Genomic DNA, 15,745 nt, shown 5'->3' on the forward strand with positions numbered 1-15,745 from the left:
TCTTCTGAATGCTAAGGAGGAAAAACACTGCATCTCAGGAAATACTTAAATCAAGACTTTGCCTGCTGTTATATGTAAAATTATATGAAATAAGACAGTCCTACCTCCTCTCTTTTCTCTCCATTGCTCGTGAGCATATGACCTTCTCCCACATACAGTTCTCATTAAAACTGAGAACAGGGGAGAAATGGCAGCTGAACTTTAAAGGAGACATTAACATGCTAAGTATTTTCTTTGCACTTGGATCAAAAGAACACAATTAGGACCAAACTAAATGTCCAATCTCTTTTGAAGTTATTTCTCCTCCATAAGAAAAAAATCACTTATTGATGCTTAATAAAGATACCACAAAATGATGTTACCTTAATTTAAAACTACTGGAAGAAATTCCAAGAGAGAAGAAACCAAACTCACTGAAGGCTCCAGCCTAGTAGAAAATTTGCATTAGCTACAGGTCATAATGTAAATATACAAGCTACAGGACTAATTACTAGCAGTAAACAAATAGTTGAAGAAAGGGTTTCTCACAGCACTTGCATGGCAAAGAAATTAGCTACAAAAATCAGTTATGCATCATTATCATCAGACAGTATGTATCCAGAAGATTCATCTCAGGAAACACAAATCAAACATCTGGTCAAGTGCAAACATCTCATTCTGCAATTGATAGCCCAGCCAGGGACACATTATTACTTCTCAGAGGTCACTAACCGTATCCTCTTGGGAAGGGAAAAAGGAATCTTAAAGCAAAGTCATAATAAAACAGAAAAGAAAGTCAGTCCTTGAAAATCGTTGAAAAATAAACTCCAACCTGTAAATTATGCAAACAAATTTATTCATACAAAGGAAGAGAAAAATTTCTCCCACTGTGAATTACCACATTTCACCTGAGACCAGGTTTGTGTTGTGGCATTATATAAAGAGAAGAATTTAGAGTGCAGTGAAATGTGGTGTAACTCCACTAATGCTCTATATTCAGGTCTGTGGGAACTCAGGAAGAATGAGCAGAAGTGGATCCCTAGTCTGTACAAAACTGAATTGTTTTACTGTAATCAGTGTATTAATCTTGGCTCACCTCAGCAAATAAACAGGTTTTATTAATTTGGTTCAAAGTCATTAACATCTAGTGGAAATTCTCACTCTGAATCTGGTCTTTGGAAACAGTTTCTACTCAGTAAGTCTGAAAATAATCTCTGTTATAACTAAAATTTTTAGATTTACCTCTTTCTTGAGGCAGGAGCTATCTTCTTTTGTTCAGTACTTGTTCAGCACAATAGGGATTTAGTACTTAATAGTTGCCCTGGATTATTCTTTTATAAAACTAATATGTAAATACTCATACTACATAATTATTTCATTACAGTAATTATAAGAAGTAATAGACTGGCATCTACATTATTTGAGTAGCCTTGAAAATCTCATCCATGATTGCTGTCAATTTCTTTGCTTGGTTTTTGTTCTCTTTTAGAGAAGAGAGCAGTATTAAATTGGAGATGTCTATGTACAGTAACAGATGAAAACAAAATTAGAAAGAACGGATGCATCTGTGGATCCAGGAAGAAGCAAGAATAAATCCTTAAGAGCTGCTTTTTCAAAGACATGTACAAACAAGCTTGGGACCTTGTGTGCCATATTTTATTGCTGTGAAAGAGATACGAAAAAAAGTTCAATTAATTTAAAAGTTTAAAAGTTTTCCTTATTGCTGTAGCATTTTTTCTTATGAAACAGAATTACCATAATAGGTCTCTCAGTGCATTCCCGGTGGTCTCATTGACAAGAAATATTGACAGGATATCTTATAATGAAAATCCATAACACACACCTCTTATGACTCAACAATAGCTACCACTAGAAAAACAGATCAGAAAGCAAGACTTGAAGGTCACTGTGTAACAGAATAAAGCTAGCCATTCCAGACAATGAAACTGCAGCACTAAAAAGATTTTGTATACAGTGATGAACAGCTTCAGACAGCACTAAATGTAGAGGCAGACAGTGTGAAGCAGATGTAGCATTCAAGGCTGCAGTATGGATCAGCCCAACTCTTGCAGACTGAGAGTGTAAAATCTGGCTCCAAGGCAGATTTAGCTCAAAGCTGAAATCTTGGAGACTTGCAGAGCAAAAGGGAGGTAGCAGTGCCCAGTCTTCCTCCCAGAGTAGCAAAAATCCAAAATGCTTTCAAAACAATGGGATAAGCACATTTTCCCCTTTCTTATTTTCTTCATTTTCCATATTTACTCCTTCACTGTTTTCCCTTCTATTCTTCCTAACTGGTTACCTTTTCATAGTCCATTTATTTTCTGGAAGGCAACAAGAAGTATTTGTTAGCTTAGAAAACATCTCCATGCTTGTACTTCGCCCACAGCCCTCAAGTGTATTGGCAGCAGCTGCACATCTCTACCAAGGAAAGATTCTGTTACTCTTAATTTCTGTTTGCTATGATCTCCTTTTGTTTCCTTCAAAATTTATCTTCAGTTAAGTTGCACTGTATTTTATTGCTGCTGCTTCTGGTTATGCATTGTTGAGTTTTTCTTTCCTGGTAACTCTATGAATTGGCTGGCTATTTTTCATTATTTCTGTGGGAGTATGGAAAAAAAAAGTAATTCCTTTACTTGAGAATTCTGACATTTATTAGCATAATAAAACTCTCAGATGAAATTGCAGTTTTCCAAGTAATTTCATTTGCAGGGGAACTTACAAGGGTTTTATTTTAAAGCCAGGTAAAACCTAGAATGAGAAAAGGATGGAACACGGACAGAAAAATTTAGAAAATTAAAAGTAGGAAACGTGCTCCGAAGTGAAAATGATGATGCTGTTGTGATGTTAATTACATCACAAGAGGACACATAAGCTAAAAAGCTAATATTTCCAAGCCTTCTTACCGGCTAAACAAAATGCAAGCAGTTGCAGGGAAGTGTGTCACTAGAAATAAATAGCTGTATTATTATCAGTCTCTGAATGTGAATTCCTTATGGAACAAGTTCTTCAATAGTCTGTCTAGAAACATTCCCAAAATTGTGTACAATGGGTTGAGTAATCTTCTGAAAACTTTGGAAATTAAATCCCATGTCTTCTTTTCTAGCATGCCTAGCACCTTTTCCAAAGAGAAGGCAGCATTTTATGCCTTTTTTTTTTTTTTACAGTTCATAAAGGCAAAACACCAGTCCACAAAGATGTCTAGGTGTCTAAATACCACCTTAATTACTCAGTACCACCTTTAGACCCTCAGTCCTATGCAGCCAGCTGCTGCTCTCTGGCCACAGAGGTAAGTCTAGGGATATCTACATTTTTTAACTTTAAAATGTCCCTTTCCGTTCTCTAAAGTAGGGGTCCAGTTGTTCTATGATGGAACATGTGCAGCTGTAAATAACCTGAGGCTGAGGTGGTTCTTGAGATGCTTATATAGAGGGACCAAGTGCAGAGCTAGTTTCTCAGAAGAAACAGCTGGTAGATACCTGGGCTCTTTGGAGGAAGTAGATTGCGCTTAGTGAATGTTCTATTGGAAAAAAGCAACGTACTCTGTGATTATTTTACAGAGTCTGTATTTGAAGCACAGTGAATTACTCTGTGCTGAGCTCCACATTCTGTTAGCTGGATTCAATGTCTGTATATACCTGTACCAGGTGTATTCTGATCCTGGATCACACATACCACGCCTCTCATTTAATGGAGACTAGAGATCCTACTAGAGGCCTACATAAGTGCTACTATGTTCAGAATTGCAGAGCTGTGTTCCATTTCAAGAATCCAGCCCCTGGTGACCTGCAGAGGACCACACTTTAACAAAATTCCAAGACCACTTGGGTATCTTGACCTTTTATCTAGCTGCCAAGTCACTTTGTTTCTCCAAGTATCAGACACATAGCTAAAGAATGTCCTACCTCTGTAAGCCTACTTGCTGTGAAAAGCCCAGCTGTCATCTTATCTGAGCACTGTGCACTAAGAACAGCTGCCAGCTAATAAGCATTGCTTATTTGCTGTGTCCTGATTTGGTTTGTTATGAGGTGCTAATAGTAACTATTGAAAACCTCCTGGGCCAGTGTCCCAAGTGATTAATGCAGAAAATGTCCAGCTAAGTCTCCATGGAAAGTTCATTAGAATTTTCTTTTCATAGGTCACAAACATTGATGGATTAAACCACACAAAAAGCAATATTACAAAAGAAAATTTTCCTTAATGACAATGAAGTTTGTGTGCAAAAATCCATACTTTAATATGGGCTAACTGTAGAATTAATTGTGACTATTATTAGCACAGGTATTTACTATTATTGTAGCACCTTAAATGTATAGTGTGCTTTATAAGCTTGGACAAGACAAGTTTCTTTTCCTAGATGGGCTTATCATCTAGGTCAGACAAAGTATAGAAGGCAACAGTGAGTCAAGGGAAATGACTATTTGATGAGAGATGGATTTACATGGGGTTCGGGAGGGAAGTCTACACTGGGATTTGGAAGACAACCACATAAGAAATCAGAGACTGCCCAAAGCAGTAGCATATAGAAATATACTCAGTGTGCCTTTCCTATGTGTCCAGAGATTCCCAGGAAAAAAATAACCACGGAGGTGCAGTAACACATATGGATTACTCCACTTTACATCTCAAAATACACATCACATATGAAAAAAGTACTGAGAAACTGCCTATTAAAGGCATGACTAGGAGACTAACCCAACAGGTACACAACAACTTCCCTCATGTCCCACTTCACTCTTGAAAAAAATCAGTTGCATACAAAACCATCACAACCCTGTTATTTGAAATATTGCCCTGCAAAATTAATGTTTGGAGCTAAAAAAGAACACTTCTATACCCAGCAGTTTCTATCTGGTCATTCATCAGAATAGAGCAAGGAGCACAGGAAGGTAATAGTAACAGTTCTGCAACTCTTTCACTCCATTTCCTGAGTTGGTTGCCTCAGTAGTATCCAGCTTACCAGTGCAGGACTACATCTATACTGTGTGACAGCCCAGAGTGCAAGGACTGCTAAGACACAAATTTCAGGAGGGCAAATTAACTACTGTGATGAGATTTTTTTTATAGTCCAAACACTAAGCAACTGCTCCCATAGATCTAGGCTACCGGTCTGTTTTCATGGGGTTTAGGATGTATAACAAATGGATCAAGAACACATCGTGTGCATTTTTTTTTAAACATGAAATAGCCTGATGATAATGTAATTAGTTGTATCTTTTCTATGGATAAATAGACCACCCTCACCTTCATTCATAGCTCAGCTAAGGAAAATATCTTGTCCTATAGCAAAGTAAAGCTAGGAATCTCCAGCATGTATCTTGCACATCAGAAAGCAGAAAACATGACAAGGCCAGTGACAGGAGTTGTTGTTGCTGCAAATCAAACTGCTTTCATTAGAATAACTAGTTTAGAATAAACTGACCACTTCCTGTACAAGAATAAAATTTTTTCCAAGGCTGTTGGACTGCATGAAATTGTAAATAAAATGTGAATGACCTTATTCTGTCTCTGCTGTGGTGAACTTTGTAGGCCTGAATTCAAAAGCACAATGGCAAGTTTCCAGCTAAACGTAACCGTTTAAGCAATCACAAACTGCAAAAGGACATTTTAAGACTGCCTCCCTTGTTATCAAAAGTGCACCACTGAGTAATGAGATTGTCATCAGAAAGCGACAAACCTTGCTTTGGAAAAAAGAATCTGTTCACCAATGTTAGTACTTCATGCAATACTCTATGAATAGTTCCCACCCATACTTCTTGCTGCATTTTGCATTGTCAATCTCAGACATTAAGAAAATTAAGATAGGAACTTAGCTTTCAGTGCAATTCGCCACAGCCCCTTGAAAAATTTCTGGGAATAGTCCTCATTTGTAATTTGCCAGTAATTTCTCACCTTTAAAACGGTAGCAATATGAATAACGATGATAATTCAGATGCAAAACAGAAATATTCTGGGCCTTCTAATGAGGATACTTTTTGGCCACAAAACCAGTGGCTTTGGAAGTTTGTTGACTACTTTTCAGTGTTTACTTTTGTAGCTATCTATTACTACAGCTATCCAGAATGCATTCCTGTTAGTCCTGGATCACTTATTCAAATAAAGGGCTGTAGTCTGGTGGATTCTTCTGCTGTCCACATGGCTCCAGTAGTAGCTCCCCACCTGAGGATGTGATGATTTCTTCCTAGAAAGACAAAACCAATTAAAATATCATTCATAGATGTCTAAGCCTTTCCCTGTCTTCTAAGAAAAGTAACTGATAGCCATAAAGACCACCACTCCACTGTAACCGGTAACCAATTATGAATAAACGCTTGATAAAATAAGTACAGACCAGCAAAGGGATCCTATCAACTATTCAATTTCTTCATGCTTGTTTGTCTCATACTTACGCCAGTAGTAACTTGTGCTAGTATCAAATAGTGAAATCAAACGGTTGGTGTACAAAAAAGGCTGTGATTTGTACTACCTGTAAGCTGCTACGCTACTTAAGAAAAACAGCTACAGATGCCTATAAAGGATGTTCTCAAGCGTTAATTTAACAGACATATGTAAGTCCCACTATGCTACTTCCATAGTCATGGGGATGAAAGAAGCTTCTCCAGGCAGATTGAGCAAGAGCTCAATTTTGAGTGCTCACACACAACAGCAACTGCTTTCTGAGTGATAACAGAGAGGTGAAAGATGCTAACCTTGTTAGGATAAAGACAGTATTTACAAATAACACCTATTCTCATTAATTAAATACCCACATGCCAAGTCTGTCATTCCAGTAATTAATTACCAAGATTAATACAAAAAAACTTACAGGAAAAGTAGATAACTTGGTCTTTGCACTTATTCCTAGAGTAATGATAGTTCATTTTTATTTTTGTAGAAGCTTAAGATTTATAGATGCACCAAAATGATCCAGAATCCAGAATTGTATTGACTAAAATAGCAATCCTTCATCTGAAAGTTTAGATCCAAGTTATGGATCTATATATGGGCCTAACATTTTCAAAACTTATCTAGTTTCTATTGAAATTCAATGGAAATTTGGTGCCTGATTTCCTCAGAACATATGCAGGGTCCCAGTTGTGGTTCCTTCCCAATCACTACATCAGACTGAGGATAAGTTCGGAAAGTTACTACTCAAAGGCTTTTGAGAAGGTTATGAGGAAGTAAATACAAAGATTTAACAAAGATATTGGATATGTTATTGCTGCTTTCCACGCAGTATTTAAATGCAAATAGTAATAAGAGAAAATGCACACACACACCCTCTTCTGTAAGAAGTTTGTTCTTCCAGCTAATGGTTGCCACCCCCTTGTATCTGTGACCTGAGTTGCTTTAGTGACCTTTTCTTAATTTTTTTAAATCCAAATGAAGCAGGTTTAGATTAATAAGTATAAGCAACTAAAAAAGTAGTGATGCCAGTTATGCCAGCCCTGCTCATTTTGATTGAAAGTGAAAAGGACCCTCAAAGAGAAGTCCATGCAACTTTTGGGGTGAGGAAGTATACTCTTGCCAAAAATAGTCTTGAGGAAGCAGCAACTTTTCCAAACAATATAGCAATAGCCTCAAGAGACAGTGTGCCCTCAGCGCAACCATTTATATAAAGATTGCGTAGTTGGTTACCAGAAGGCTTTGGGACAATTGACAATGTACTTCACCACAAAGGGCAGAAAAGCTTCAAAGAAAACCATGTGAAAGACAGGATAAGATGCCTCCTGAAGTGATTGCCAAAGAGACCAGTTTTAATATAGCTATTAAGCTAGACAGTTAAAAGAGAATTGTGTGGTGACATTAAAGGTGAACCACTTTCTCTGATAGGCTTAATAGAGGGTGAGCTATTAACTATTATCGGGGGACACCTAAGAAAACTTTTTTTTTTTTTTTTAAAATGTCAGGAACTAAAAGCCATTCTGCTTCTGACAAGTGCCCTACTGCTGTCTGTAAATAGATGTGTTTCTAGTACAGTTATTGCCTAGGATGATCTGTGATGAAAATATAAGAACATAGCTGGAGTAGAGATGGTTGGAATTGGTTGTCACCATCACCCCTTTCCAGGAGCACAGGGGATATGATTTTCGCCAGAGCTCCTACATCCAATGCCTGATAATCTGCATTTGAGGTGGTGTATGTGTGCTTTTCTTTCCCTGACAAGGCCCTGGTTAGACTCTCCAGTTGTACTGGGTCTGGCTGGGATGGAGTTAACTTTCTTCACAGAAGTCTGTATGGTGGTGTGTTTTGAATTTGTGGCTAAAACAGTGTTGATAACACACTAATGTTTTGGCTATTGCTGATCAGGGCTTGCACAGCATCAAGGCTTTCTCTTTTTCCCACTCAGCCCCTGCTGGCAGTGAGTAGGCTGGGGATAAGCGAGAAGCTGGGAGGGGACACAGCCCAGATGATTGACCCAAACTGGCCAAAAGGATATTCCATACCATATAATGTTATGCTCGGCAATAAAAACTAGGATAGAGGAAGAAGGGTATAGGGGGTTTTGGCTTCCAAGGTCACCACTGAGAGAGAATTTAATCAAATTAGGGGAGGAGGTATTTTTTGGTCAAATGTGACACCTACTATCCTCCCATGTGGAAATATCATGTCATAGCAATCTGTGAGGGGACACTAAGGCAAACCTCATTTGTCTTAACTTTTTATTTGATCTTAAAATAAAGCCACCTCTGTGTGCACACATAGGAGCAGCTAAGATGGGAGAAAGAAGGTGAGGGAGAAGAGGCCAACCAAAATCTAACTTTCAGAACAAATTAATCATTTTCAGTGAACCTGAGTGAGTTTCAGATTTTCTGCTCTTGATTTATTTATTTTGTTTGGGCACTTAAAAATCCTATTTAGGAAGTGAACATCTATATTTTTATGAAGGATATCACATTATAATCTCTGTTCCTTCATGTAATGCAAATTCTGAGAAACTCAACTTCTTTTTGTTAAGCCAATAAAATCCAAAATAATTGACTTTTACTGTACTGCTAATAACAATTTAAATGTAAGGATTACAGCTGGAAGAAACAGTGTGCAGGTTTGACTGAAGAGATGTTGTAAACTAGCTGAAATAAGAGAAAGATTTAAAAGAGAAGGGAAATTAGAAGGAAAATAATCTCTGCTTAGTGTATGTGAGACTAAATACTGAAAAAATTAAAAGCTGTGAAGAAAAGGAGGAGCAAAAAATTAATAGAATTAGTTTGAGACAAGAGTGAGAAAAGGATAAAAAAGGAAAGGGAACTAGAAAAGAGAGGATGAAGAGAAATTGTACAGGATGCTAAGAAAAAAGCAGAATTAAAACTGATGAAGATGGGGAGAGATGCAAGGTGATTAAAACAACCTACACTATCAGAAACAGTAGTACTGTTTAGTCACAGCCTGGCAACAAGAAACACAAGTTAGAGGCAAGGTAATTCAAACCCATCTAAAGTCAAAGACGAGTAGTAAATTACTCTTGTAAGATTGTTTTGGATAATAAGGAATGACCCTTAGCACATCCCTAAAAGAGAACCCTTCTATGCTTCCTTGTTTACTGCAGGGCCCCACTCCTTTGCTTTTGCATGTTACAGCCCTCACATCAAAGGTCAAAAAATGCTGAAATTTCATTGAAAGCCCTTTCTATGGCATTTCCAATCCAATTTTGCACAGCAAAGAGGCTCAGAAGCTCAATAAGCTCTCTCAGCCCTTTTTAGTCCATTTTTAGCCCAGGAGAGCATGCATTGCATAAGAATCTGCTTAGAAGGGGACACAAATACATGTTGAAGCATTTGAAAGAAGGGGAAAAGCCTTCTGATTCACTGCAACAAAAGACACAAACTATAAATGTTACAACTAGGCTTACTGTAGAATATATACATATATTCTTTTCCCCACTATGGTTACTTCTACTTTCCCATGTGGTTTCAAATTACATGGTTTCTCTTTAAATTATTAATCCATTCCACTCAGCTATTGATTTTTACCTAGCAAGTGTTACCTTGTGAAAATCAATAAGATCTGTCAGTGTTGCATGTCGGTTTGGATCTACACCCAAGAAGCTGTAGAAATCCCCCGAAGCATCAACCAGGAAGTGTTTGAACCCACTTTGCTGGCGGTAAGACAACACATAGCCCCAGATTTTCTCACTGACTCGCACCAGGAATGTTCCTTCAGATTTATTCATCAACAACTCTTCTGCCTCTTGGCGGCTGATAATACCTGGCAAGAAAAAACCCTATGCTTATGCAGATAACAGGTCTGTCAGAGTAAATCAAATGCAACAAATACAGAGCAGAAGAGAAATTAAAATGACGTAACTTCTCAGGACTGAAATTTTTATAGGAGGAGTTAGAGCTATGGAGACAACGTTTATGCTGTTTGCTTCTGAAGGATAGCTATAAGAGTTTTGATGGACTCTGATGGGGTATGCTTTTTAATTAACAATTAAGAATTGCTTTTTCCCATCCTTACTGCTTTTTCAAAGGAAGTGCATAAACGCAACTGGCCTATCAGACCAGCAAATTCTGTACAAGTGATCATTTAGCAGACTAGCATGGTTTGGAATTGCAATTTGAATTTGCAATACATTGCTGATATTTGCAATTGTATTGCAGTACTTCTGACTGTGTTGCCTGACAACTATTTTATAGGTCCTAAAGAAGGAACATAAAGCACGTGCCGGGAGAAAAAGCATTTGTCTGCTTTTGTACATCCATACACACACACATCCATAGATGCATATAGATAAATTGGAGCACAAAGAAATCAAATCCTGCAACAGAGCTGCTAACAGAGATGGGTATGTTAGATTACTTATCCACAGGCTTGCATTTCTAGGGAACATTGTCACAGAGGAAAACAAGAAACCAAGATCATAGTCCTTTCCTTCTGGGACATATCAGGCTTAATATCAGAGTAATAGTCTCCTCTAGTTAAAACCTGTAGCCATGAACTAAACAAAGTACAAACACAACGAGAAGATTGAATACTGTATTTGTTGACTAGAAGTGAACTAGTCTTTCCAATTCATAATGAACAAAAATGAGCTATGCACCTTGCTTCAGGACAAGAAAAGACAAAATTAGTTGGGGCTTCTTGCAGTACATAACTGTCATCCTGTGGTCATTTTCTCTATGAGCCAATTTACCTCTCTGGACAAACTCTGGACAAACTCAACCAGGCAACAAACTCTCTCCCTGTATCCTGGTCACCAAGCAGTTGTTTTATAGGTGAATTCATTCCTTTGCTTATGACAAACTTATTTGTCAGGGCAAAAGAATCATAGAATCATAGAATTATTTAAGTTGGAAAAGACCTTTAAGATCAAGTCCAACCATTAACCTAGCACTGCGAAGTCCACCACTAAACCACGTACCTAATCACCACATCTACACATCTTTTCAATACCTCCAGGGATGCTGACTCAACCACTTCCCTGGGCAACCTGTTCTAATGCTTGACAACCCTTTCAGTGAAGAAATTTTTCCTAATATCCAGTCTAAACCTCCCCTGGCACAACTTGAGGCCATTTCCTCTCATCCTATCGCTTGTTACTTGGGAGAAGAGACCAACACCCACCTTGCTACAACCTCCTTTCAGGTAGTTGTAGAGAGCAACAAGGTCTCCCTTCAGCCTCCTTTTCTCCAGGCTAAACAACTCCAGTTCCCTCAGCCACTCCTCATAAGATTTGTTCTCCAGACCCTTCACCAGCTTCATTGCCCTTCTTTGGACACACTCCAGAACCTCAATGTCTTTCTTGTACTGAGGGGCCCAAAACTGAACACAGTATTCGAGGTGCAGCCTCACCAGTGCCAAGTACAAGGGGACAATCACTTCACTACTCCTGCTGGCCACACTATTCCTGATACAAGCCAGGATGCTCTTAGCCTTCTTGGCCACTTGGACACACTGCTGGCTCATATTCAGCCAGCTATCAACCAACACCCCCAGGTCCTTTCCCACCGGGCAGCTTTCCAGCCACTCTTCCCCAAGCCGGTAGCATTGCATGGGGTTGTTGTGACCCAAGTGCAGGACCCGGCATTTATCCTTGTTGAATCTCATACAATTGGCCTCAGCCCATCGATCCAGCCTGTCCAGATCCCTCTGTAAGAGACTTCCTACAAGAGACTTCCTAAAGATATTAAACAGAACTGGCCCCAAAACTGAGCCCTGGGGAACACCACTTGTGACCAGCTGTCAACTGGTTTTAACTCCATTCACCACAACTCTCTGGGCTTGGCCATCCAGCCAGGTTTTTACCCAGTGAAGAGTCCAAGCCATGAGCCACCAGCTTCTCCAGGGGAATGCTGTGGGAGACAGTGTCAAAGGCTTTACTAAAGTCCAGGTAGATAACATCCACAGCCTTTCCCTCATCCACTAAGCGGATCACCTTGTCACAGAAGGAGATGAGGTTAGTCAAGCAGAACCTGCCTTTCATAAACCCATACTGACTGGGCCTAATCACCTGGTCGTCTTGTATGTGCCATGTGATGGCACTCAAGATGATCTGCTCCATAACCTTCCCTGGCACCGAGGTCAGACTGACAGGCCTGTACTTCCCTGGATCCTCCTTCTGGCCCTTCTTGTGGATGGGCATCACATTTGCTAACCTCCAGTCAACTGGGACCTCCCTGGTTAGCCAGGACTGCTGATAAAAGATTGAAAGCAACTTGGTGAGCACTTCCACCAGCTCCCTTGGTGCTCCTTGGGTGGATCTCATCCGGCTCCATAGACTTGTATGTGTCTAAGTGGTGTAGCAGGTTGCTAACTATTTCCCCTTGGATTATGGGGGCTTCATTCTGCTCCCTGTCTCTGTCTTCCAGCTCAGGAGGCTGGGTACCCAGAGACAAGACTCAGTAAAGACAGAGTCTTACTATTAAAGACCGAGGCAAAGAAGGCATTAAGTACCTCAGCCTTCTCCTCATCCTTGGTCACTGTCTCCTCACCCCATGTCAAATAAAGGACAGAGATTCTCCTTGGCCCTCCTTTTGTTGCTAATGTATTTACAGAAACATTTTTTTATTGTCTTTTATGGCAGTAGTCAGATTAAGTTCTAGTTGGGTTTTGGCCCTTCTAATTTTCTCCCTGCATAACCTTGCTACACCTTTGTAGTCCTCCTGAGTTGCCCACCCCTTCTTCCAAAGGTCATAAACTCTCCTTTTTTTCCCCTGAGTTCCAGCCAAAGCTCTCTGTTCAGCCAAGCCAGTCGTCTTCCCCACCAGCTTGTCTTTCTGCACGTGGAACAGCCTGCTCTTGTGCCTTTAAGATTCCCTTCTTGAAGAATGTCCAGCCTTCCTGGACTTCTTTGCCCTTCAGGACTGCCTCCCAAGGGACTCTGTCGACCAGTCTCCAGAATTCCAAGGTAGCAGTTCTGCTGACCCCCCTCCTTACTTCTCCAAGAATCAAAAACTCTATCATTTTGTGATCGCCATGCCCAAGATGGCCTCCAACGGTCACACAGCTCACAAGTCCTTCTCTGTTCGTGAACAAGAGGTCCAGCAGGGCACCTTCCCTAGCTGGCTCACTCACCAGCTGTGTCAGGAAGTTATCTGCCACACACTCCAGGAACCTCCTAGACTGTTTCCTCTCTGCTGTGTTGTATTTCCAGCAGACATCTGGTAAGTTGAAGTCCCCCACGAGAACAAGGGCTAGTGATTGTGAGGCTTCTCCCAGCTGCTTATAGAATAGTTCATCTGTCTCCTTATCCTGGTTGGTTGGTCTATAACAGACTCCCACCATGACATCTGCCTTGTTGGCCTTCCCCCTGATTCTTACCTGTAAACTCAACCTTATTGTCACCATCATTAAGCTCTAGACAATCAAAACACTCCACAGGACTACCCCACCACCTCTCCTTCCTTGCCTATCCCTTCTGAAGAGTTTATAGCCATCCATTGCAACACTCCAGTTGTGTGAGTCATCCCACCGTGTTTCCATGATGGCAACTATATCGTCATTTTCCTGCTGCACAATGGCTTCCAGCTCCTCCTGTTTGTTGCCCATGCTGTGTGCGTCGGTGTAGATGCACTTCAGTTGGGCTAATGATCCTGTCACCTTTTTGGGGGGAGAAGCCCTCCTTCCTATGTGACCATTCTCAGATGCTTCCATGGTTTCTAACACACCCATAACCCTTTCATCTTTGCTGCTGCATGGATCTCCATCCCCTACCTCCACTGAGACAGCAGACCAAAGGACCTCGCTAGCACACCTTCCCTCAAACATTGGCATGCCGCCCACAGGCTTATCTCTAGCAAGCCTCTAGCAAGTTTTATCCCATTCCACCTTCAAATCTAGTTTCAAGCTCTTTCAATGAGCCCTGCTAACTCCTGTGCAAAGATCCTTTTCCTCTTTTGAGACAGGTGTACCCCATCTGTCGCTAGCAGGCCTGGTGTCATGTAGACCAACCCATGATCAAAAGGATCACAAATCCAGATTTTCAGAGTAAGCAAGGGATAAAGTTTAACAGGGGTAGAGCTTTCAAGAACTTTCCCATTTTATTCTTCTGTGTTGGAAAAATGTTCATCTCCCTTTTTTCTTTCTGATCCTAGGACACAACACTGAAGTTGCTTGTACTTCTGCTTGCAAACAGGGTATAACAGATAAACCCTATTCTGATCACAACCCACATGAAAGGTGTGATCAGAATTGTACCCAGCACTGAACCAGGTCTTACCATCCACCTAGAGAGCCTGGTTGCAATTTGTCTGGTAGGTTTAGAGGACAGTAAGCTCATGTCTCATAATTATCTGTGAAATACCAGATGCTTGCTTTAATCAGGAACAGATGTTGAATTAGGCCATCCTGAATGTGAACATGGCACAAATGTCAATAAATAATATATGTACATGTTCCAAAGTTACTCTCTGTGAAGCTAAACTTTCTCAAAAATTCTCATGTAATATTTAATGGAACTGCTTGTCATCGTAGAATCCTACACATGTCCTAGTGAGAGTTCCATGGAGTCCAAGTACTGAAAAGCCACATTGTTTTAGTGTAATAATAACCATAGCCCAGGGATTACCAATTCGTACAAAGAAGAGCCTACCTGAAAGACCAAAGTTTGGGATGCTCTAATTAAGCCCACAAGGAAAATTATGCCTCTGGGAGACATAGGAAGGGACTGAGGAGATCTGAGTCCAAAAAGCAAGCACTATGTGATGTTAGGAAAGAGAGACAAGCATCTCTCCTTTCACTTTTGTCTACTTTGAGGCAATTAATTTTTTGTACAGTTTTACTTGGTGCAATGATGAACATGACAAGGGCTCAATCTGATTGGGACTCAGAGGTCCCTACTGAAATATCCTCAGTACTAAGAAGAAACATACAGATATATACTCTGCTGAATGACGTATGGAACAATTCTCTTTTCTGGAGGATATTGCATCATCTTTGCACCAGACATGCAAACCAGGCAGTAAACATGCAAACATATGCATTTGTTTAGAAACAGCATGCAATTGCTCAGCCAACAGTGTCAATTACTGCACTTTGCAAAACTAAAAACAGTTTTATTGGAAGAATTCCAACATGAATTGTTAAAAATTCTTGAATTCTATTCAAATGAAAAGATAGTACTAATATGAATCCATATGATACAGCATATTATGTGAAGCTGTAACACTAGATCCCAATATCAGGTGCCCCGTGCCAAGAACTACACAAAAATTGATTCTGAAATCTCACTATTTGTTAAGGCAAATATCCAGTCTTCTCTCAAATTGCCCTAATTTAAATATACAATGAGATGTTTTATTAGTGATTATGATGCCTACTTCCTTGACAAATCTCTGCTAGAAACACAGGT

General features: G+C 39.9%; 1 protein-coding gene across 1 annotated transcript in view; it reads right to left on the minus strand.

Annotated features, from left to right (window-relative positions):
* Positions 1 to 5,512: 5,512 nt before the first annotated feature.
* Positions 5,513 to 15,745, minus strand: part of SH2D4B (SH2 domain containing 4B) — a 72,271-nt gene continuing 62,038 nt past the window's right edge. The window contains exons 8-9 of the mRNA XM_072870718.1: positions 9,941 to 10,161; positions 5,513 to 6,157 (exon numbers count right to left, since the gene is read on the minus strand). Coding sequence (XP_072726819.1) covers positions 6,065 to 6,157; positions 9,941 to 10,161 — 314 coding nt within the window. The 3' untranslated portion in view covers positions 5,513 to 6,064. The remainder of the gene's footprint in view (positions 6,158 to 9,940; positions 10,162 to 15,745) is intronic.

This window comes from Ciconia boyciana, chromosome 8 (assembly GCF_034638445.1).
Source record: "Ciconia boyciana chromosome 8, ASM3463844v1, whole genome shotgun sequence".
NCBI classification, from domain to species: Eukaryota; Metazoa; Chordata; class Aves; order Ciconiiformes; family Ciconiidae; genus Ciconia; species Ciconia boyciana.